The sequence below is a fragment of the Syngnathus typhle genome, linkage group LG1 (assembly GCF_033458585.1).
Source record: "Syngnathus typhle isolate RoL2023-S1 ecotype Sweden linkage group LG1, RoL_Styp_1.0, whole genome shotgun sequence".
In the NCBI taxonomy this organism is placed as follows: Eukaryota; Metazoa; Chordata; class Actinopteri; order Syngnathiformes; family Syngnathidae; genus Syngnathus; species Syngnathus typhle.
In genome coordinates this window covers 25,697,995-25,720,168 of record NC_083738.1, presented here as the reverse complement: position 1 = coordinate 25,720,168, position 22,174 = coordinate 25,697,995, and the positions used below count along the sequence as shown (strand labels likewise).

At 47.6% G+C, this 22,174-nt stretch overlaps 2 protein-coding genes across 8 annotated transcripts in view; both read right to left on the bottom strand.

The window, feature by feature from the left end:
* Window positions 1-1,885: 1,885 nt before the first annotated feature.
* On the bottom strand, window positions 1,886-16,116 carry LOC133165392 (C-type mannose receptor 2-like). Its single transcript, XM_061295063.1, has 44 exons — window positions 15,940-16,116; window positions 13,798-14,015; window positions 13,632-13,738; window positions 13,325-13,446; window positions 13,193-13,255; window positions 12,960-13,115; window positions 12,787-12,875; window positions 11,945-12,062; window positions 11,821-11,871; window positions 10,673-10,884; window positions 10,495-10,607; window positions 10,186-10,307; window positions 10,052-10,114; window positions 9,820-9,975; window positions 9,653-9,735; window positions 8,996-9,110; window positions 8,866-8,916; window positions 8,620-8,790; window positions 8,272-8,388; window positions 8,090-8,200; window positions 7,661-7,869; window positions 7,470-7,585; window positions 7,183-7,304; window positions 7,044-7,106; window positions 6,805-6,960; window positions 6,611-6,699; window positions 5,951-6,071; window positions 5,839-5,877; window positions 5,593-5,760; window positions 5,378-5,497; window positions 5,190-5,300; window positions 5,088-5,120; window positions 4,867-5,019; window positions 4,483-4,629; window positions 4,199-4,333; window positions 3,963-4,123; window positions 3,769-3,892; window positions 3,626-3,680; window positions 3,489-3,555; window positions 3,291-3,424; window positions 3,177-3,220; window positions 2,933-3,106; window positions 2,701-2,855; window positions 1,886-2,629 (listed from the first exon to the last, which is right to left on the bottom strand). Exons 1-44 carry the CDS (start codon window positions 16,010-16,012, stop codon window positions 2,318-2,320), a joined length of 5,319 nt encoding a protein of 1,772 aa, XP_061151047.1. The 5' UTR covers window positions 16,013-16,116; the 3' UTR covers window positions 1,886-2,317.
* A 4,859-nt stretch (window positions 16,117-20,975) lies between these two features.
* kdm6ba (lysine (K)-specific demethylase 6B, a) overlaps window positions 20,976-22,174 on the bottom strand; it is a 43,679-nt gene continuing 42,480 nt past the window's right edge. For all 7 annotated transcript variants that reach the window (XM_061294584.1, XM_061294671.1, XM_061294815.1 and 4 more), the window contains one exon: window positions 20,976-22,136. In XM_061294584.1, the coding sequence (XP_061150568.1) occupies window positions 22,101-22,136 (36 nt within the window). In that variant the 3' untranslated portion in view covers window positions 20,976-22,100. The remainder of the gene's footprint in view (window positions 22,137-22,174) is intronic.

Genomic DNA, 22,174 nt, shown 5'->3' with positions numbered 1-22,174 from the left:
ATAATACTTTAAAAAAGAGGCTTCAAGATTTTCATCACCTCTTTTTAACCAAACCAATAAGTGAGGAAAATCTACTAGCTTAATGCTAACCTACAATGCAAAATGCCATGCAAATGCTAACGGAACTAGCAACACTGTTATAGCTTTAACTGTTTAAGCAATGAGTATTTGACCACAATATTCTCACATGCATATATTCTTTATCCTCTGAGGAAGGAGTAACATTATTGTGGATTGATAGGGAGTTGTGATCCCGCCCCCGCCTCCTTCTATGTCTCGGGACACCTCTGCACACCACCATGCGGGGGAACGTAAGCACGAGAGAGCCCCGAGACGGACGAGTGTGTGTTTTGTCTGTCTCTGTGCGTGCATGTTGTGTGTGCCTCCACTTTGAGAACAGTGCGCTGTTACCGTGGCAACAGGCACATTCAGGCCAAAAGGATGCTGTTTGGGGAAGAGCGCACAATTTTTTTTTTTATCTGTGACGCTGCACGCACGCACGTGTTTCAGTGACGGGAAAAAATCGACAGGACCCCGTATAGCAAATTAACCCAAGCCCTTTCTCATGCCCACAAGTGAAAAGCATGGCTGCAGTAATATGTTTAGAATGGGAGTGTAGTTGTGAGACGTAAATGTAATCATCTGAGGCTGTTAGTGCGGCGAAATATGATTTAGTGCAGTCTGTCACTTGTTATCAGCTCCAGCACACCTTTTAAGATGACAGACGACACACACTGCGTCGTGTTATCGCTCCATCTGCACTCTGCTGGGATGAAGCCCCCCCATATTGTCCTAATTAAAAACTGTTCCAAAAAAACTTCGTATCTGTTGTGAGATTTTTTGTTTGTTTGCAATAACCGTCTCGCCACTCCGTAACATTTAAAGCTTCCCTAAGCCCTTTTCCCAAAAGATGATTACATCTTTTCCCATCATAACAACAGGACATCAGGTCCCACTTGGAGGAAAGGAGTTATTTTGACACTGTTAGAAGTTTTCATATGAACCAAATTGCCACGATATGGTGGGGGGCCCTCAAGGGTCAATCCTTGGGCCCGTTTTGTTCAGCTGCCCTTGGGTCCAAATCATCACAATGCCAATGTTAATAGCTTGATGAACATTCCCTTCAACTAAAAAAAAAAAAAACAACAACCCCAAAACCAAGGTATTGTTTTGAGCAATAAAGAAGTCAAGGTCAAGGTTATTTAACACAGAGTCAGACACAGAGTCGGACTACGGACCAAGTCCGAAACCCCAGATTCGTCTTGAAGATGCATTTCTAAATGGGAACGACTGTAACCCACATTTTGGTTTTCAAGATCTTTCCAGTAAGACTTTATTGTGGTGTACAAGATCTCCACACTTTGTCTCTCAAGTGTGAACGAGGCAGGAGACGTGCAGCTCCCAATACAATTAGAAATCGGCGTCCCGGCCAAGCCTCCATGGCGGCGTGTTGCTTCCAGAAAAGTCAACCAATTGGCCGAGGCAGCTCTGTAAAGTGCTACATTGGCACCGTGACATTATTTGCTGACCAGATCCACACTTTGTAAGCCGGGAGGGAGCGTATGCCAAAGCAAAGTGTCGCGGATATTTTAACACAAACTATGCAGCAACATATAAAGTAGTCCACGCATATATTCTTGACTCCTCAGAAGCCGTCATTCCACACAGAAGATAGAGATTTCTTTCAGCTAAATGCTGCCCCCAAGTGGCTAAGTTGATTTTCAATGGTTTTTTTTTTCATTATACTCAGAATAGAAAATAAGAATGAGTAATTAATATATATAAATATAAATTTAGCAAAAATGTGTGGTCGGGATGAACCGAAAAGTTTAGTTACCACCGTTTGAATCAGTCAAAAAATGTAGAAAAAAAAAGGAGCCCTGAATCGTAATCAATTGCTTTTATTTTGAAATGATTACAACAACAGTGAAAACCAGATTTTTTCTGACAGCAGTGATTGATTAAAATACTGCAGTCAGTGATTGAAAAATGAAATCCATGATTGGATATACATCGACATGATATACAGTGAATTGTAAATGCAATAACGTACCGTAGAGAGAACGACATTTTTCTGACCGTAGTGATTGGGTCATCAAAAATGGAATAACTGGATATAAATTGACAGTGGATTGTAGATGCGGTAACAGACCATAGAAAATGATGGAAAATACCGGATTGCCCTTCCAGTGACATTTCTACAGTCGCAGACATCATTGGCAGTGACATAGTTCTCTAATGATTCAAAATTCATCATTTGTCATCATACAATCTATGGAAACTTTTTTTTTTTAACTAGAATAAAAGAAAAAGCTGTTCACATTGCATCTGGACACGAAACACGCTGCTGCTGCTGCTGCTGCTGCTGCTCCTGCTGCTGCTTCTTCTTCTTCTTCTTCTTTGCTGACTTGCTTGGAGGGCGCCTTTGTAGAGTTTCTCCACCGGCAGCCTGTGGCTTCGATGAGGGACTTTTGCCTGGGGCAAACATCGGGCTCGGGTCGGCCACGGCCTTGGGGACTGACACGACGGGGATGGTAGGAGTCGGTGAGGCAATTGGAAAATGCGCTGTGGGCATTTTGCACATGAAGCTGTTGGCCTGGGCGCAGGACATTAGCTTCCACCTTCCAGTCTGAAAGAAAACAGTCCATTTCAGTGGAACGCAAAGTTCTTCTTCTTCCAAATGCTGATTTGAGCACGCACCTGCCGTAGCACAGCCACGCAGTGTTTGCCGAGGCCGACGCGCTGGCTGGGTTCTCCCGCGGCCCAGTGGGTGAAGGTCACCTCGTGGCGGTCCGACCACACCAAGGTGCCGGCAAGCGCCAGGTCGTTCATTCCGGTCCACATGTCGCTGGTTTCTGATGGGAGAGAACAGAGCTCTCATGCGGTTCTCAGATGTTGACGGGGACTGTTAATTAACGGTCGGGATGCGCACCGAGGTTGGAGACATTTTTCACCGACGCCTGCTCCACCTCGGAGTGGATGGACACCAGATCGGCTCCGAGACTACGGCAGACGAGTTGCGCATCATCCCAGTTCTTTTTGCCCTCAAAGGTTTTGTAGCAGAAACCGGCAAACTCCTCCCAGTCAGGCGCTGAGCATCTGGGCTCTGCAGGTGAGATGCCGCCACGTGGCGTTTAGTTGCCATCAACAGTCGGGGAAATAGTTTTACAACTCACCTCCGTCTCCAAACGTGTGCGACACGTCCAGTGGGTCGACCAAACTGCAAATAGCAAAGCGATAATTAGCCGGTGGCTCTTCATGGGACCTTTCCGTGAAGGTCGCCCACTCACTGTCTGGAGGTGATCCCGTTCCCGGTGGAGCCCGTGTAGACTTGCTGTTTGGGAGCTCTCATCACGATACAATTTCCTCCGATGTCGCTCCGGATGACTCCGGCGTGAATAGCGGCAGCGCAGACGTGCGAGCCCTGCATTTACACAAAGTTGCAATCACATACGAGACCTCCACCAGTGGGTCAGGCGATCCCGTACCGCAGAGTAGACCATCAATCCAAAGACAAAGTGTTCCTCTTTGTCACAGCCCGGGGGACAGTAGAACCTGCAGAAGACGCGCATGTCGTGAAATTGACAACAGGCGCTCATGAAACATTGTGTCAAGCGTTACTCACGTCATCGAATCGGTCACGTGGAGGCTGTTGAACGTTCTGGCGCAGGTCGTCTCATCTGTCGGACAAAAGGCGACCGAGAGTTTGTGGCACGTTTGGGGTTGTTGTTTTGGGCAACCAAAGCGGCCGCGGATTGCGTTGCTCACCGTCATGTGCGCATCCCAAGATGTCGAAGCGGAGGCCAAACTGGGGAAGATTCTCCAGCGGCAGGATGCGGACGTACTGAGCGAACGCGGGCGTCTCAAGCAGGTGAGTCCCACCGCCGATGAACTACAAATCGAATGTTTCCTTGTTTGTTGTGACAAGTTTGGAGGTCGACTCGATTGTCCCTCGCGCTCACCTTCCCGTTTGGGTGCTCGGTCCACTTCCTCCAGTTAACGCTCAGCTTCATCTCAAGATGGATGTTCCAGGAGCCAGTATTAGCGCCATCACATCCCTGGGTCACGATCCCCGTCACCTTTCTCGTGTAACCGAGGTTCACCTGGATCCAACTGCCGATGGCTGGAGGAAGGGTGGGGGGGGGGACATGAGAACGCTCAGGAGACCAAAGTGCCAAGCTGTCAATTTTCCACGTACAAGCTTTTGACGGCTTCCAGCAGGACTCTCCGTTGAGGCGGGCTTTTTCTGGGGTGGCGTCTTCCATTGAGGAGGAGGCCATGAAGGAAGAGTCTGCGACGCTCCCGTCGGCGATGCCCAGACTGTCGAGACATACTGAGGACAGCCAAAAGTCATTTGAATTTGACACAGATGCTTAAAGGCCAAATAAAATAGAAATCTGGCCACCGAAGTACTCCTTGCATGGGAATGTGAAGAGTCCTCGATTCGGTGCAGAGTGGAAGATCACGAGACGTGAAACCCACCTTTCTGTTCACAGCTGTAGACCATCTGCAGATATTTGGAGGAGGAGGCAGGGCAGGACTCGTCCTCCAAAAGCTCAATGTGGCATTTTTGCTGGCTGTTGCACATTTTCCTGTAGCGAGGGAGGATGCCTTCCACTGCGCAGTACTCTGAAAGTTATAACACATCAGCAAGTGTTTGAAAGTGAGTTCAACAAGACAAAGTCGAACCAAGCTAGCATCTGTCTCTTTCTGCATACAGTCCCATTCTGGCATCTGGACGATTTGCGAGCATTGGATCATTTTCAACAGCAGGAAATCAAGCAAAGCACGCTGAGTGGGCCTTCAGAGGTAGGCGGACAAATGACTCAATTGGAATCATCAAAATGATGGGTTGTCAGCTCGTACCGTCATTGTATGAGTCGCCGTCCGCCAAGCAAACATCCCAGCTCCGCCGACCGTAAAAGGCAGACTGGATGCTGATGCGACCTTGCTTCTGACCCTCAGCCTCACATACCAGGTCAGCAGAACGGTCGTTGCAGACAAGGGTCTCCTTAAATCCTGCAAAAGCGTCGTCGTGTCATTTTTGTGTCTCGCATCCTTCGAAGCCACCGTTGAAGGAGACGTACCGTCATGAGGCCGCGGGGGTTTGGCCGTGTTTCCTGCAAGACAAAAGTGAAAAATGCGAGTCGGCACGTTGTGAAAATCGGCCGAGCGTCGCCACGTCTTACCTCTTTTCTTGCAGACGTAGCCTCTCTTCTTCCGGCAATCGTCAAACTTCCAGCGGCCGTTGCTTGTGAGAAAGGAAAGACAGGACGCAGCAGAGAGGTCACCGGGCTCATCTGGAAGGAGACGACAGATGCTCAGTTCCGTGCCGCCGCAACGTCGCAGACAAACGTTGGTTGGGTTTTTGAGCCACCTCCGTCCATGACGATGTAACCGAACGGGGATCCGTCAGTCCACTCGCTGCCGTCTTTCGTGATGTTGTTGTTGACGCCCAACCACAGAGAGGGAGCGCTCGGCAGAAAAGTGTGCAGACCTTTGGAGGTAAATGGTCAAATGAGTTTGAAACAGTCCACGTTGGGGGAATTCAACAGCTCTGATCGCAACCGGACAGACAGACAGACAGCCTACTTTGTATGAAGGCCTGTTCGTGTGAGTCGGTGATGCTGAGCAGGTCGCCTCCGCGGCGGCGGCAGTCGTCTCGTGCCTCCTTCCAGACCTTGGTTGGCCTGCGTTGGATCAGGTAGCAGAAGTCGGAGGAGGTCCGCTCCCGCCACCAGCCGCACTTTGCGCTCCGGCCTGCAAACGAGAGTGGAGTCACTCGAGGGCAAACCTGCGACAAGAGACCACACGCCGACTGCCGAGTGGGATGCCCACCTGGTGGCGGCAGAAAATGAAGAAAGTCTTGGACCTTGGCTGCAAGGAAGGAAGAGGGATGATTATGAGCGAGCACATAAAAGTGGAGAGTGAGTGCTCGTCATTTGCGGACCTTTTTTACAGATGAATGGCTGGTTTTTGGTGCATGGCCAGTCCTCAAGTTTCCCAGTTTGCGACAAGGCAGCGCAGTTACCACGTCCTATCGGCCCGTTTGGAACCCACTCGGTGTTGCCCTGCGGACGACAGGCCAGACGTGACTTTGGCGCGTTTGCTCTTGCTTGCCACCACATTTGAGTCCTTTGTTCCTCCCACTAATCAATATTTTCCTCAAACCTTTTCTCACCATATCGCCGATTCTTTTGAGCCGCTTTGTAGTCGTTTGACAATCTTCTTGCAATTGAATCGCAGCTTGAGTTTCAGACTCAGGTTTTTACAGTCATTTTATTCTCAGAAATGTGCAACTTTGACCCGTGCGACTTCTGCATCGATGACTTGTTTTTTCACACTTTTCTTGAAGATGACAATTTTGTTCTTCCAATTCCACCACTTTGTCCTTGTTCTTGCTCCAGCTGATTCACACCTTCAATGTTGATCTCTTTTTGTAACAACATGATGAGCATGCTTGCGCCAAAGTCGAACTTTTGTTCCTCCTAGTTTGTGCATTGTTGTGCTAAAATGTGCCTTTTGTCCTCACTTGGACCTTTTGCCTTCCGATCTGACACCTTCATTCTGGGCCAACTTATGCAGACAGCTCTATCAACCTTTCACTTACCGCAGGTGTTGAGTCGCTCCACTCAAAGTTGCCCTTGTTCTTCTTGAGTCCCACCCAGGATTGCAGACCTTCTACATATGGCGCGTGAGCTTGAGGAAATCAGAAAAAGCCATTTAGCACAAGAAGAGCATTCAAACGTGACAGACATTGCGAAGCGCCGGGGGACAATTGCTGGCGTAGGCAGTTTGACTCACCAGCCAAGAATTGGCGCTCTTCCCATGAGAGGACGCTGGTCAGGTGACCGTTCCATTCTTGGCAGAACCTCTCGGCTCCCGCCCAAGGGCGCACCATTCCCTCAAAGTGATAGCAAGAGTCCTTGTACAGGAAGTCGCCATTGTCGCAGTAGGAAGCTGAAGCCGGCAAGAAACATGGATTACAAAACCACAAGGGGGCGCTGCGGGTGTGAAAAGAAAGAAGCGTCGCTGCCACTCACTCTCCACGCGATGGTAGCCCAATCCGTAGTCTTTGTAGGAACACAGCCGTCCCTCCGGGCAGGCTGCAGGAGGACGACGTGATTGCATTTTTTTTTTCCTCCTTTGAGCGTCAACATGGCAAGGGACGTGCAGACTTACCGTCGAGCGGCCGCTCGCACATGTACGCCAAGGAGGATCCGCACGAGCCATGTCTCCACTTGCCAGGCTGAGTGCCTCCGTGCGCACCTTGGTTGACGTACGCGCAGGAACCAACGTCGGCGCTGTCGGGAGAGGTCGTGAAAAGCCAGAAACACATCCGACAAACGTGCTGCCAATTTGAAGGCGGCGGTATGTCCGCTCTTTCAAATTCTGCAGACGGGTTCCATAATCTCCCTATGTGTGTCCCGCCTGGCAATGAAAGGACGCAAAGAGGTGACCCTTCTTACCTTCTGTCTTGACGCGAGTCCCAGTTGGCATAGGTCGGAGTCACGGCGGTGTCGTCGGACCCAGTCAGCCTCTTTTCTCCCGCTTCCGAAAGCTGACACCAGGCCTCGTTGCATTTCTGCAGAGTCCAAACTTGTCAACAATGGCGTACCGATAGCGAGTCAACAGTTGCTTTCCTGCGCTTCCGTCTCACCAGATTGGAGCGTCCGATCCAGAACGGCTTGTCGCCCATTTGCTTCTTCACAAAGATTTCCTCGTAAGGCGAGGTGATGGAGACCAGGTCGCCGCCCTCCAAGACGCAGTCGTAACGAGCCCCCAGCCAACCGTTGGTGGTCGCCATCTTCTTGTAGCACTTGGAGCCCGAGCGGCGCCACCCTTTGGTCCGATCACATGTCTGAATGACTGAGGAGACACATTGGGATTATTCTGACTTCATAGCGCCATGTTTTTTGTATTCTTTGGCATTTGGCGAAATTAAGATATGCGACAAAGTAGCGGACCACGCCTTCATTCAGTTTCAGCCTGTCACTGACATCAGACAAAAAAAACCTAACAATCGCCATTTTGGCCTTCCGATCTGATGACACCCATTTTGCAGAGTCACCCGAGCACCTTGTCTTACCTCTTCTCTTGCAGACGTAGCCGCGCTTCTCCTCGCAATTGCCAACTTCCCGGCCGCCCTTGCCACCGAGTAAGGAGTTGCAGCGCCGGCCGGAGGGGTCACCAGGGTTACCTGCAAGGAGACCACAGACTTCTCCGTTCCTCCCCGGAAATGGACATTTTGCGGCCAGGTTTTAGACCCACCTGCGGCAGCCAACTGGGCGGAACTCGGTGAGGACTGCTCAGACTTCTTGCTGCCGTCTTCGACCATGGTGTCGCTGGCGTCCAACCACACAGAGGAGGAAGCGTTTGGCAGAAGACCTGTGGGTCAAAGGTAAACAAACACGTTTGAAACATCTTCCAGGCAAAACGCTTCACCGCAATGAAGTGCGGGAGACGTCTGGCTAGTGTCCTTGTGGGTGGGGGCCGGCCACAAGCTAGATTTTGGTCTTTTCTTTGGACGGAAGAAACTTGGCAAAAAGTAAGTCGGTGGTCCCTCGGTGTGACTTTCTTCCGTATGGATTCTTTCATCAAGCACATTGGACAGCCTACCTTGGATGAAGGCGTGTTCCTGCAAATCGGTGATGCCGAGCAGGTTGCCGCTGAGGCGGGCGCACTTGTCTCGCGCCTCCTTCCAGGTCTTGCTGGGCTTGGAGTTGATCAGGTAGCAGAAGCTGTCGTTGGCGGGGTTTTCCTGCCACCAGCCGCACTTTGCGCTTTTGCCTGCAAGCGAGACTCGAGTCACTTGAGGGCAAACAGGATTTTGCACGTGGGCTGCAGGGTGGGACGCCCGCTCACCTGATGCGGATGTCGGCGCCGGAAGAAGCGGAAGAGAATCTCTGGCCTTGCCTGTAACGACGTGAGAGGGATCAAATAATAGAGAGCAACCAGAAGACAAAGGCCAAATGAGAGGTCGTGACTTTCCGACCTTTTTGACAGATGGATGGACGAAGGGTTTCGCAAGTGTCCATGTAAACTTCACCGTCACTTGTCAATTTGGAGCAGGTATATGGTAGTGTAGGAAGATACAACGGGACGTCATCCTGCGGAGGGAGGGAGGCAGGGAGGGAGGCAGGCAGGGAGGGAGGGAGGCAGGCAGGGAGGGAGGGCGCAGCGGGTGGGCGTGACTTGAGCGTGTTAGGTGTTGCAGTTGTTCAGATGGCCTCCCAGCAAATTCCTCCAAAGTCACTTTATTGATTCAAATCTCTAATCCTAACCCTTTCCATCACCTCTTTTGATCAAATTTAGAATTGTTGCCATATTCAGATTGAAACCTTTCAATGAAAAAAGGTTTCCCTGTAAAACAAACGGTGCACTTTGATTCGACTGATCACTTGATTGCTTTTTCCCTCTAAATTATCATTTGAATCCTCATCAAATAAAAGATAAAAAACTGTTTTTCTTGTAACATGACTCGTCAAATTCAAATCTATTTGACAGGGAGAGCATTCTTATCACATTTTTCCTCCTAATTCAGCACAACTTTGTTCTGCTCAAATGACACTTTTGCCCTCTCACATGACACCTTCATTCTGGCCAATTGACAACTTTTTGGACCTCGATCTGTTGCACACGTGTCACTTACTGTAGATGATCCGTCGCGCCACTCCAAGTTGCCATTGTTCTGGCTGAGTCCCAGCCAAGAATACCATCCTAGTGGCCGGTGGGCTTGCGGAAATCAAAACAAACACTTGTTGTGAAACATTGCGGGTGGATGACTGGCCTGGTCAGTTTGTCTTGGCGCTCGCTCACCAGCCAAAAATTGTCCGTCAACCAGTGAGTGGACGCTGGCCAAGAGACCTTCCTTTTTTTTGCACGAATCCTCAGCCGCTTTCCAAGTCAGGTTCCTGCCTTCAAAATGATAACAGGAGTCCTTGTGCAGGAACTCGCCAGAGTCGCAGAAGGAAGCTGAAACCCAAAAGAAAAATTCGATCATAAATCGTTAGAAAAGCATAAGGAGATGTAGAAAGTCACTGCCACTCACTCTCAACTCGTCTGTAACCGTAACCCAAGTCTTTGTAGGAACACGGCCATCCGTCCGGGCAGTCTGCAGGAGGACCACGTGATTGCAATTCCTCCTACTTTCAGGAGAACGTCCCAAGAACGGTTCAGACTCACCATCCGGGGACCACTTGCACATGTAGGCCAAGGAGGATTGGCACGATCCATATCTCCACTTTCCAGGCTGACTGGAGAGGTGCACACCTTGGTTGATGTAGGCGCAGGAGCCAACGTTGGCGCTGACGAGGAAAAGTGGGGAAAAATGAGACACACATTTGACAAACGAGCCAATTTGGAGTTTATTTTGCTTTTTTTTTTGATAAAAAGAAAACAAAAGCTGTTTTTTAACCTGCTCACACATTTGTGCAAAGGGGTTCCAAAATGTACCTGAGCATCTCGCTCGGCCGACACCGGTGACCTTCTTACCTTCCGTCTTGATGCGAGTCCCAGTTGGCGTAGGTCGGCGTCACAGCGGTGTCGGACCAAGTCAGCCTCTTTTCTCCCGCTTCCAAAAACTCACACACGTCCTCGTCGCAGTTCTGCCCAAACCAATCCCGGTTGTCAATTAGTAGCGAGCCAACAGCCGCTAGCACTTTGGTCTTACCAGATTGGAGAGTCCGATCCAGAACGGCTTGTCGCCCATTTGCTCCTTCACAAAGTCTTCCTCATCCTTGGAGTTGACGGAAACAAGGTCGCCGCCCTCCCAGAGGCAGTCGTAACGAGCCCCCAGCCAACCGTTGGGGGTCTCCATCTTCTTGTAGCAGTGGGAGCCGTGAAGAGTCCATCCAATTCTTGCGTCACATGTCTTGATTGATCCTGATGAAACAGAAAAGTTGCCTTGGTCATTTTTCAGCGTTTGGTGAAAAGCGCAAATTCCGCAAAGAGACAAGCATGCAGTTGCCCGAATTCAGTTTTTGCCAAAATGCGTCTCACCTGCATGACTGACAAGAATATAATATGAAATCAATAAAGTGAAACTTCAAGGCTGAGATCAACCGGAGTCAAATTCCCTGTTTAGCGTGCAAAAACGTTTTGGGTCAAATTGGCCAATTTGATTCTGAAATCATCGCTCCACAAAGAAATCAACAAAGCACATTTCCCTCATCAACCATTTGCAAGATGCGGAATCATTTCAAGGACTCTTGCACATGTCAAAGAAGGGAGGAAATTCAAAGTCCGACCGACACGCTTTCATCGCAAACAGCATCTAGTAATGCGGCCATAACCCAGTGCGTGCACTGTCCCTTTTTTTTTCCATTGGGTTTTGATTTTTGGTGTGTACATTTTCCACATAACCCAATTGATTACACATGGATCGGTAGTATTATAACTTTTACGAATGAAACCATTGATTTGGAAGCAGTTGTGTGGCCTTGCATTCTCTCACCACCCTCCCCCTTTGCTTTTCCTCTCCGCCCTCTGCTGTCCCCCCAGATGGATGGAGAGAGAGGCGGTGAGGGCGGGGCGGCCGGAGCAGAGCAGAGCAGAGGGCTGCTCTTCTGGCAGGCACAAAGAACAAACGAAAGAACCCCGACCTGACCCGACACGCCTCTCAGCAGCAAATTGACATCACGTGACAATAAAGGCGCCCCAGTGCCCATTGAACAGATTTGAGATGGAAGTGATGGAACTAGAAACGGGGAGATTTTTATTTATTTTTTTCTTGAGAGTGCTCGTGCGCCCCCACGTGTACTGTGTGCCCTGTGTATTGCCCATAGCAAAAAGCGGCCCTGCGTGGGACTCCCACCTCACCTGATGCTGATGTCGGCGCCGGAAGAACCGAAAGAGAATGTCTGGCCTTGCCTGGAAGGATGGGATCAAATATGAGAGCGCAACCAGAAGACAAAGGGCAAATGAGAAGTCGTGACTTTCCGACCTTTTTGACAGATGGATGGACGAAGGTCATCACAGTCCTCTATGACAATTTTACCATCATCGGCCAATTTGGAGCAGTCGTATGATGATGATGTAGAAAGAGACGAGGGGACGTCATCCTGCGGAGGGAAGACACGGCGGACGTGACTTGAGTGTGTTAGGCGTTGCAATTGCTCAAAGTCAAAGTCAGCTTTATTGTCAATCTCTTCACATGTCAAGACACACAAAGAAACGGAAACTCCGTTTTCTCTATCCCACGGTGACGAGACATATTACACGATAGACATACAAGTAAGCGACACAATATAAAACAAGAAGCCACAAACAATAAATAATAAGAGTGATGAATAAATAATAAATAAACAGATAACACAATAAATAAGAGGAGCAAAACGGAGCCAGTGTGCATACAGCAGACAGTAAGCATAGCGCAAAAGTACAGATGGCCTCCCAGCAAATTCCTTCAAAGTCACTTTATTGATTCAAATCCCTCCAATTCATTTTCATAATCTCTTTCTCACAATCAGAATTGTTGCCATCTTCCAAACGGTTCCCTGTAAAATGAACGGTGCACTTTGATTCTACTGATCACTTGATTGCTTTTTCCCTCTAAATTATAATTTGAATCCTCATCAAATAAAAAATAAAAAACTGTTTGTCTTGTAACATGACTCGTCAAATTCAAATCTATTTGACAGGGAGAGCATTCTTATCACATTTTTCCTCCTAATTCAGCACAACTTTGTTCTGCTCAAATGACACTTTTGCCCTTTCACATGACAGCTTCATTCTGGCCAATTGACAACTTTTTGGACCTCGATCTGTTGCACACGTGTCACTTACTGCAGCTGATCCATCGCTCCACTCCAACTTGCCATTGTTCTCCTTGAGTCCCAGCCAAGAATACATAGCGTTAGCTTCTCGCCTGTGATCTTGAGGAGAGCAGAACAAACACTTGTCGTGAAACATTGCGGGTGGATGGCTGGCCTGGTCAGTTTGCCTTGGTGCTCGCTCACCAGTCAAAAATTGTCGGTCACCATGTGAGTGGACGCTGGCCAGGTGACCTCCCTTGTTCTTGCAGAAATCCTCAGCCGCTTGCCAGATTTTACGTGTCCCCTCAAAATGGTAACACGAGTCCTTGTACAAGAACTCGCCAGAGTCGCAGAAGGAAGCTGAAAATCAAAAGAACCTCATTAGAAAAGCACAAGGAGACAGTGCGAGTGTAGAAAGAAGGGTCGCTGCCACTCACTCTCAACTCGACTGTAACTGTAACCGAAGTCTTTGAAGGAACACGGCCATCCGTCCGGGCAGTCTGCAGAAAGATAACATGGTTACGCTTTTCTGCTTTCAGCATCAACATCCCGAGAAGAGACAGACTCACCATTCGCCAACCGCTTGCACATGTATGCCAAGGAGGATCGGCACGATCCATGTCTCCACTTGCCAGGCTGACTGGTGAAGTACGCACCTTGGTTGACGTAGGCGCAGGACTCAACGTTGGCGCTGTCGGGGAAAGGTGGGGAAAAATGAGACACGCATCTGACAAACGAGCCAATTTGGAGTTTATTTTGCTTTTTTCTGATAAAAAGAAAACAAAACCTGCTTTTTAATCTGCTCACACATTTTTGGAAAGGGGTTCCAAAATGTTCCTGAGCATCTTGCTCGGCCGACACCGGTGACCTTCTTACCTTCCGTCTTGACGCGAGTTCCAGTTGGCGTGGGTCGACGTCACAGCGGTGTCGGACCAAGTCAGCTTCTCTTCTCCCGAAGAGTCACACCAGTCCCCATTGCATTTCTGCCCAAACCAATCCCGTTTGTCAATCAACTACTAGTAGCGAGCCGCTTTGGTCTTACCAGATTGGAGAGTCCGATCCAGAAGGGCTTGTCGCCCATTTGCTCCTTCACAAAGATTTCTTCGTCCTCTGTGGTGATGGAGACAAGGTCGGCGCGCTCCAAGAGGCAGTCGTAACGAGCCCCCAGCCAACCGTTGGTGGTCTCCATCTTCTTGTAGCAGTGGGAGCCGTGAGCAGTCCAACCATGGACTGTGTCACATGTCTTGGGATCGATTAATCCTGATGAAATAGCAAAGTTGCCTTGGTCATTTTTCAGCATTTGGTGAAAAGCAGAAATTGAGCAAACCGACAAGAGTGAAGTTGGCCGAATTCACGTTTTGCTAAATTGCGTCGTCACCTGCATGACTTGACTTGGGCATTAAAGGCCATTAGCCATGCAGACAAGAGATAAACAAGGCCATTTTTTTTCACGAGATAATCATCAAACAGTTTCAAGGTGCTGAATAATTTCAGGGACTATTGCACGTGTCTAAAAATGGAGGAATTTCAATTCCATTGTTTCATTCTGACCCTCAGACAGAGAAAAGTTTGTTTATTATTCAAGCGCTGCCCAAATCAAGAGTCCACACCCAACTTTTTATTGTTTACATCTATCTCGCTAAAAGATACGTTTGCAATCTATATGCAAAGGAAGACGTCTTGACAAGTCACGCCTCTTTTTTTTTTAACACAGGTACCTAACAATTCAAGCTTCCTGTTTTTTCTGGTCGTTACAAAAAAAAATGTCATGCCAAGTTGCAAGTGAAAGGGGGGGGGGGGGGGGTAGGGGACACAGGCGGGATGGAGACTCACGGCCAGCAGACAGACAGACAGACAGACAGACAGACAGACAGACAGAAATAACATTCACAGAAAATCAACAAGGCACATTTTTCACCATCAACCAGTTTCAAGATGGTGAATATTTTCAAGGACTGTTGCACATGTCCAAAAACGGAGGAAATTCAGTCCACCTCTGTCATTCTGCTACTTGGGGAGAGAAGAGAAAAGCTTTTCTCTCTCGCTCTCATTTTCTGCCCACAGGATGGCGCTAGAGGCCAACAAATTCCACATCCAACTTTTTCTTTTTTATTGTCATCAATTACTAAAAGATACTCTGGCAATCTATGCAAAGGAGGACGTGTTGGAATGTCATGCCTCTTGTAACATGGCTACAGAATAACCTCCATGACTATCACTTCCTCTAAAACCCCCACCCGCCCACACACGCTCCAGCGCAAAGGCCCCTCCTCGAGAGCGCGCTGGAGCGCCATTTTTTCCATTTGCCGCACACTTGACACACGTTCAAATGTATTTGCCCCCCCTTCCCCTTTTTTTTTTTTTATTGGAGCAAAACGCAATGTGTGGTTGCGAATATTAAAGCCAATAGTGGTGCTATTGTGTCGCTACATGCGCAGACAGACTGTAGCCCGAATGACGTTTTTGTTGATTTTGTTTGGAGGAATAAACAAAAGTGCCACGTTAACATCAAAGTGAAGGAGAAAAACGAGAAACGGAACATAATTTTGTCCTCACTGGGGCTCTTTTACTCCCCAAACATATTTGATACATGTCTATGTTGAGGACTTGCTGTATATATCATCCTCCCTGTGATATCGGGGTTCTGGCATGTTCATATTTATCAATTACAATCATTTTCTTCTGCTCTGTCACTTCAGTTAAGGAATCATTTTAAGATTCGGTTTCCTCGCAAACTTCTTTCTCTAGAATTGCCGTGCGCATTTGAGGGAGGGAGGGGGGGGGGGGAGTCGGGTTGGAATGCGCCATTGTGTCTCGCAATCAATGTCAGCTTGTTAAAGAGGTATAGAAACAGGTCAAATAAAAAGAAAGAAGACTGACATAACTCCAGGGGAAACACAAGGACAAGCGCTATGTTACATCCATTTTAAAACAACTCCATTTGGGTCCAAAAAGTGGACCGAAGTTGGGCCACAAAACCAAAGCATACTCTTTTGCGCAGAACAGTCCATTTTGTAGAAAACAACTGTTAAAATGCCAAAACAAGTCACAGTTGGGACCAATTCAGCCACTTTTTAACCCAGCAGCGGATCCGCACTGCCAGCCGAACCCTTCATGCGTCCTTCCAAAGTTACAATTAGAGCAGAACAATCGCTGAGTTGGACATTTTCTTTGGCGTACTCACCGGCGGTGCAGGTGTACAACATCCATAGAACGCAAGATAGGACCAGCGCCTGGCGGACGCCCGGCAGGGTCATCGTGGCTTCGGAAGCCCACCAGAGATCTCAAAGCTATTGAACGCACGAATGTCGATGTGGTGCATGCACTGGCTCCGCTCAAAACGAGACGGCCGCTACCTCGCCTGCTGCTGCTGCCGCTGCTGCTGCTGCTGCTCGGCCCCCACCTTCTTGACTGACGCACCTTGGAAGAGCGCGTCCACGTTCTATTCTTGTGCACGTCTTTGACTGAGGGAACGTGATATCATTTTCTTTCGTCCAGACTTTACGACACCACTATCATTTCATTCGGGATGAGAAAAAAAGGGGAAGCAAGCAAAAAAAGAGGGACAATCTTTGGGCTCATTTAAACCTACGTTTTGAAGTGAAGCCAAGTAAGGTGGAAACGTATTTTGCTCGACATCGGTCAAAATGGTTTCAGCTCATAACAACGTTGGCTGACTGAAAGATCAAAAACATTGGTTCACTCAATCAGCTGACATGTTCTCATCACTTGTGTCACATCAGGGCTGCTTGCAAAAAAGTCAAATGAGCAGCAGATTGACGTGTCACCTTTCGGGCTATGGAGCCAAATGCGGGCCAGCAGGTCTATATGGTGATCTCACCCCCCAATTCCAAGCCTTAATGCCCAGCTCCAATCACTTCATGACATTCTCGTGTCAGGTTTTATGCATATCGCATGAATCACGGCTCTTAATGCCACTTTCAATTCAGGCAGCCACCAATGGACTAGTCAACCATGGTAGTCACTATTAAGTTACCCCTTCTCACAGCAGCCAGCAGCTGCTCTTGCATAACCGTTCTTACAAAGTCTTTACGAGATGTGCAACAATCAAATGGGAAAGTACATTCAGCTTTGATGAAACTGTGCAGCTTGTACTCGCGTTCCTGACACGCTTTCTAAATGACGGCGCTGTGGTCTGAACGTCTTGAGCACTAAATGCATTGGAACATGCAACCAACAACGACTGGACACACTTCAAAGTCAAAGTCAAAGTCAAAGTCAGCTTTATTGTCAATCTCTCCACATGTCCCAACACACAAAGAGACCGAAATTACGTTTTTCTCTATCCCACGGTGACGAGACACATAAAACGATAGACATACAAGTACGCGACACAATATAAAAACAAGAAGGCAAAAATTCAAACAATCAATAGTAAGAGTGATGAATAAATAATAAATAAACAGATAACACAATAAATAAGAGGAGCAAAACGGAGCCAGCAAGCATAGCGCAAAAAGTAAAAAACATCATAAACAAAAAGGCACAAACAATAAATAATAAGAGTAATAATAAATAAACGGATAACACAACAAATAAGAGCCAGTGTGCACACAAACAGTACAGACAGTAAAAGTACAGGACGCTACGCAGAACGGGGGAGCGAGTTCAGGATCCTAACAGCCTGAAGCTGTTTGAGAGTCTGGTGGTGCGGGAGCGCAGGCTTCTGTACCTCTTCCCAGAGGGCAGAAGCTCGAACAAAGAGTGAGCGGGGTGACTCGCATCACTCACTCACAATCGTGGTCGCCTTGCGGGTGAGATGGGAGGTGTAAATGTCCTTCAAGGAGGGGAGCGAAGCACCAATAATCTTACCAGCCGTGTTCACTATGCGCTGCAGGGCCTTCAAGTTGTAGTCAGTGCAGCCGCCACCCCAAACAGCAATACAGCTGGAGAGGACGCTCTCAATGGTGCCGCGGTAAAATGCAGTCATGACGGCCGGAGGAGCGCTCGCTCGCCTGAGTTTCCGCAGGAAGTACAGGCGGCGCTGGGCTTTCTTTGCCAGTGATGCGGTGTTGGCAACGTTCATTTTCGACACAAACAGGTTGAAAGGTCAAACGATTTTGGTCAGTTCATAATGGAAATTTGATCAACTAAGTTCATCATTCCCAAAATAGAAACGTCATCACTCTTTTCTTGCCGCCTTCCCGACATCTGCAAATGACACAAATGACATGAAGGTTGGGACACGTTCAGAAGGTCTCGTTTTCTTTTCTCTAACACCGCTTTCATCCTGGAGCCTGAATTTGTTCCAGAACTATTTCCAACAAGATGCTGCTGGTAACAAATGCTTCCAGCACAGTGATGCTCAGGCTGTCTTGCTTTCATTCAATTCCAAAGCTACTTTGTCACCAGGCAAAAAAAGACTAGCAGCAAGTATCCATTTTGCAACAAACGTTTCCATTTTGCAACAAACTTTTCCTTAATCTGGACAGGTGGGTCTGTGAGTTAGGTTTCGTTTCCTTTTCTCTGCCTCTTCCCTTATTTCCAGCAAAGTGATACCCAGGCTGTCTTGGTTTCATCCAAGGTCATTCTTAATGCGAGTTTCAATTCAGGCAGCCACCAATGATTCTTTGACTAGTCCACCATGGTAGTCACTATTAAGTTATCCCTTCTCACAGCAGGCAGCAGCTGCTCTTGCAGAACCGTTCTTACAAAGTGCTCAAAGTCTTTACGAGATGTGCAAAAATCAAATAGAAAAGTACATTCAGCTTTGATGGAACTGTGCAGCTTGTACTCGCGTTCCTGACACGCTTTCTAAATGACAGCGCTGTGGACCGAACGTCTTGACCCCCAACAGACCTCAGTCAGTCAGGGTCGGACAGGACACCTCAGATGTCATCACCCTTAGCACAGGCTCCCCTCAGGGCTGCGTCCTGAGCCCCCTGCTGTTCACCCTGATGACATACGACTGCGTCCCCAGGTTCACCACCAATCACATCGTGAAGTTTGCAGACGACACAACGGTGGTGGGCCTCATCAGCGATAACGACGACCTGGACTACAGAGAGGAGGTGGAGCAGTTGGTGGGCTGGTGCAGAGACAATGGCCTGATCCCGAATGTGGAGAAGACGAAGGAGATCATCGTCGACTTCAGGAAGAACCAGCCTCACCACGCTCCACTGATCATCAACAGCTCATCTGTGGAGGTGGTCAGCAGCACTAAATTGCCGGGGGTCCACATCACAGACGACCTCACCTGGACTGGGAACACCACGACACTGGTCAAGAGGGCACAGAAGCGCTTGTACTTCCTGCGGAGGATGAGGAGAGCCCACCTGCCCGCACCCATCATGTCTCTCGGTGTGGTGTGGGGGTTGCAGCGCCTCCGATTGGAAGAACGTAAGGAGAGTGGTGAGGACAGCAGAGAGGATCATCGGGGCTCCTCTTCCCTCCATTCAGGACTTGTCATCCCAGCGCCGCGTGTCCTGAGCCCGTAATATTATTAAGGACCCATCACCCCCCCACCAAGGACTGGTCTCCCTGCTACCCTCTGGGAAGAGGTTTCGCAGCATCCGCTGCAGGTCCACCAGGTTCTGCAACAGTTTTTTCCCTACCGTCGTCAGACTGTTGAACAGTCAACTTAGCATTCCTCTGCGCACTTTGTAAATACTGTTTTTGTTTCCTGCACTGTTTACATACTTTGACACTGCTGCACTTTATAATGATCTTATCTTATTTCATATTTATATAGAAATGTTATTTCTTTTTATCCAGCCAAAATATCATTTCATTGTTGAGAGCCGTATGCAATGAAATTTCGTTTTGTGTGCACCGAGTGTTTACAAAATGACAATAAAGTCTGTCTAAGTCTAAGTCGAAACGCATTTGAACATGCAACCAACAACGACTTTACACACTTGCACTGTTGGCAACGTTCATTTTCGACACAAACAGGTTGAAAGGTTGCTTTTCAAACGAATTTGGTCAGTTCATAATGGAAATTTGATCAACTAAGTTCATGATTCCCAAAATAGAAACGTCATCACTCTTTTCTTGCCGCCTTCCCGACATCTGCAAATGACACAAATGACATGAAGGTTGGGACACGTTCAGAAGGTCTCGTTTTCTTTTCTCTAACACCGCTTTCATCCTGGAGCCTGAATTTGTTCCAGAACTATTTCCAACAAGATCCTGCTGGTAACAAATGCTTCCAGCACAGTGATGCTCAGGCTGTCTTGCTTTCATTCAATTCCACAGCTACTTTGCCACCAGGCAAAAAAAGACTAGCAGCAAGTATCCATTTTGCAACAAAGTTTTCCTTAATATGGACAGGTGTGTCTGTGAGTTAGGTTTCGTTTCCTTTGCTCTGCCTCTTCCCTTGTTTCCAGCAAAGTGATACCCAGGCTGTCTTGGTTTCATCCAAGGTCATTCATTGGTGCACCGCCTCCTCGCCGTCCTGAATCATGCAGCCTTGGTGGGGATCCTTTCAATGCCTGGGAGGGGAGCGCTCAAGGTGTGTGGGTGTGTTGGTTGTGTGCGCGCGTGCGAGAGTTAGGTATTGTTTTCTTTTCTCTCCCACCTCCCTTTTGTCGGAACCTAAATTTGTATATTTTGTAACATTTCTGACGAGATGCGGCTGGTGACAAATGTGTCTATTTCCAGCCCTCTCGGGTTGTCTTGGTTTCATTCCAGGTTATTCAATGATGCCTTCGTCGATTGACTCTCTGTGATTCCACAATTGTCATTTCCAGTGACATACACTCACTCGTGCACCGAATTGACCGTCCGGCTCACTTTTACGTGGCGCCTGCATGATGGCATCAGTTGGCAACAAGCAAATACCAAAGCTACTTTGCCACCAGGGACAAAACAAGTATCAATTTGGGAACAGGTGTTTCCTGAGTTTTTGGTGGTGGTGTGCCTTGAGATTTTTTCCAATGAAAGCTGTGCTGTGAATGAAAAAAGGTTGGGAAACACTGCTATACATTCTCGTTCTTTTATCGAGCTGCCAAAATATAACGATATAGTTGGTCATTGGGAAGATTTTTACTGCCACGGCAACGAGGCACTGTAAACCTATCCCCCAAATTTATTATCAAGTAAAGCTTCATTTCCCAACAGGCTTCTTTAACCTTTTGTCACTGTGGTCTGCAGACAATGAGGCACTCTATAGCTGCCGTCCCAGCAGACGATCATCCAAAGTGAAGATCAATTATCAGAGTCGAGGGAAAGCTCTCTGAGAGGTAGTAACCAGGCGGGTTATACAATTCGTCTCGGTTTATTAATAGTCATGATAATGTCACACAAGTTCACAAAGTGTTTTAAGACAAGTCTGGCTCAGTTTGGTGTGTGTGTGTGTGTGTGTCTATGTGTGTGTGCACAAACTTTCTACACAGTGCAGTTATAAATTAATGAGCACAAAGAAGAAGGAAAAGTGTAATATTGCAACAGGAAAAATAGAATTCTCAAGAACACAAAAAGAGAATTTTTAGCACCATCTAGCCCATTGACATCTTTGCCAGATTGTAGACTAAAAACCAAAACAAAAATCACTGAAGTGTCATTGAAAAGTTCCCCAAAAAAGATCGTACAAATTCTACGTAAGCAGTGTCTTTAGTCTACAGAAAAATGTGACGTAATACCGTTTCATACACATCGGAAGTGGGAAGAAAAAAACTGCATCATCATCAAAGGACAGCATTAAAATGACGGAAAGCCCTGTTTTGTTTTTTGAAGTAAAAAAGGCTGCGTTATCCAATAAATAGAGGGAATGTTTTTAAATTAAATGTACAATTTCCCCTCTTCAAGAGGACACACTGGACCAAAACAAGTAGGTCAGCACCAACCAAATGAAGAAAGAAAAAACAAACTTTGAATATTCATCATTTCCAGGAGCGATAAATGTACAATTCATTCGAAATAAAAAATAGAAGAACATAAAATGAAACCCCGCCCCTAATTTTTCTTTTTTAATGAAAACCCGTATGTCAACAATTTTCCTTTTCAAAATTCTTAATGCTTTCGAGAAAAACCTTCCATATTCTCTATTATTAGTATTTTTTTTTTTCATTTTCTTTCCTAAATACAAGTGACAAGGCCAATGTGGTATATATATCTAGGTGAATCTAGTTTAAGAAAACAAATAAATTATTTTTATTTTCAAACCCAACATGTACAAATGTATTCAAGACAAGGAGAGAAGCAGAAGAATCAAAGCACCATCTGAGAGGCGTAAACTGCTGCGTCTTGATTTGTAAACAGTAAAAAAGGAGTAAACAAACCCATTCGACGATCTCCAAGAATCAACATTGAAAGTGTTTTTCTCTTTTGTCCTGACTCGCAGGAGTTTTGGTTGCGGCTGGGGGGGTGGGGTGGGGGCTCCTGTCACCGTGACGACGATGACGAGGAGGAAGAGGAGGCCTAGAAGAGAGGAGTGATGAGTGGAGAAAAAGGCGACC

Bases quoted from the DNA above. Each gene is read 5' to 3' on its own strand.
- LOC133165392 (XM_061295063.1), bottom strand. From the start codon at position 16,012: ATGACCCTGCCGGGCGTCCGCCAGGCGCTGGTCCTATCTTGCGTTCTA. The intron at 8,917-8,995 runs GTCGGAAAGTCA...ACGTCGTTACAG, and splicing joins TCCATCCATCTGTCAAAAAG to GCAAGGCCAGAGATTCTCTT. The intron at 2,630-2,700 runs GTGCGTGCTCAA...GTTTTCTTTCAG, and splicing joins GCGTGGCTGTGCTACGGCAG to ACTGGAAGGTGGAAGCTAAT.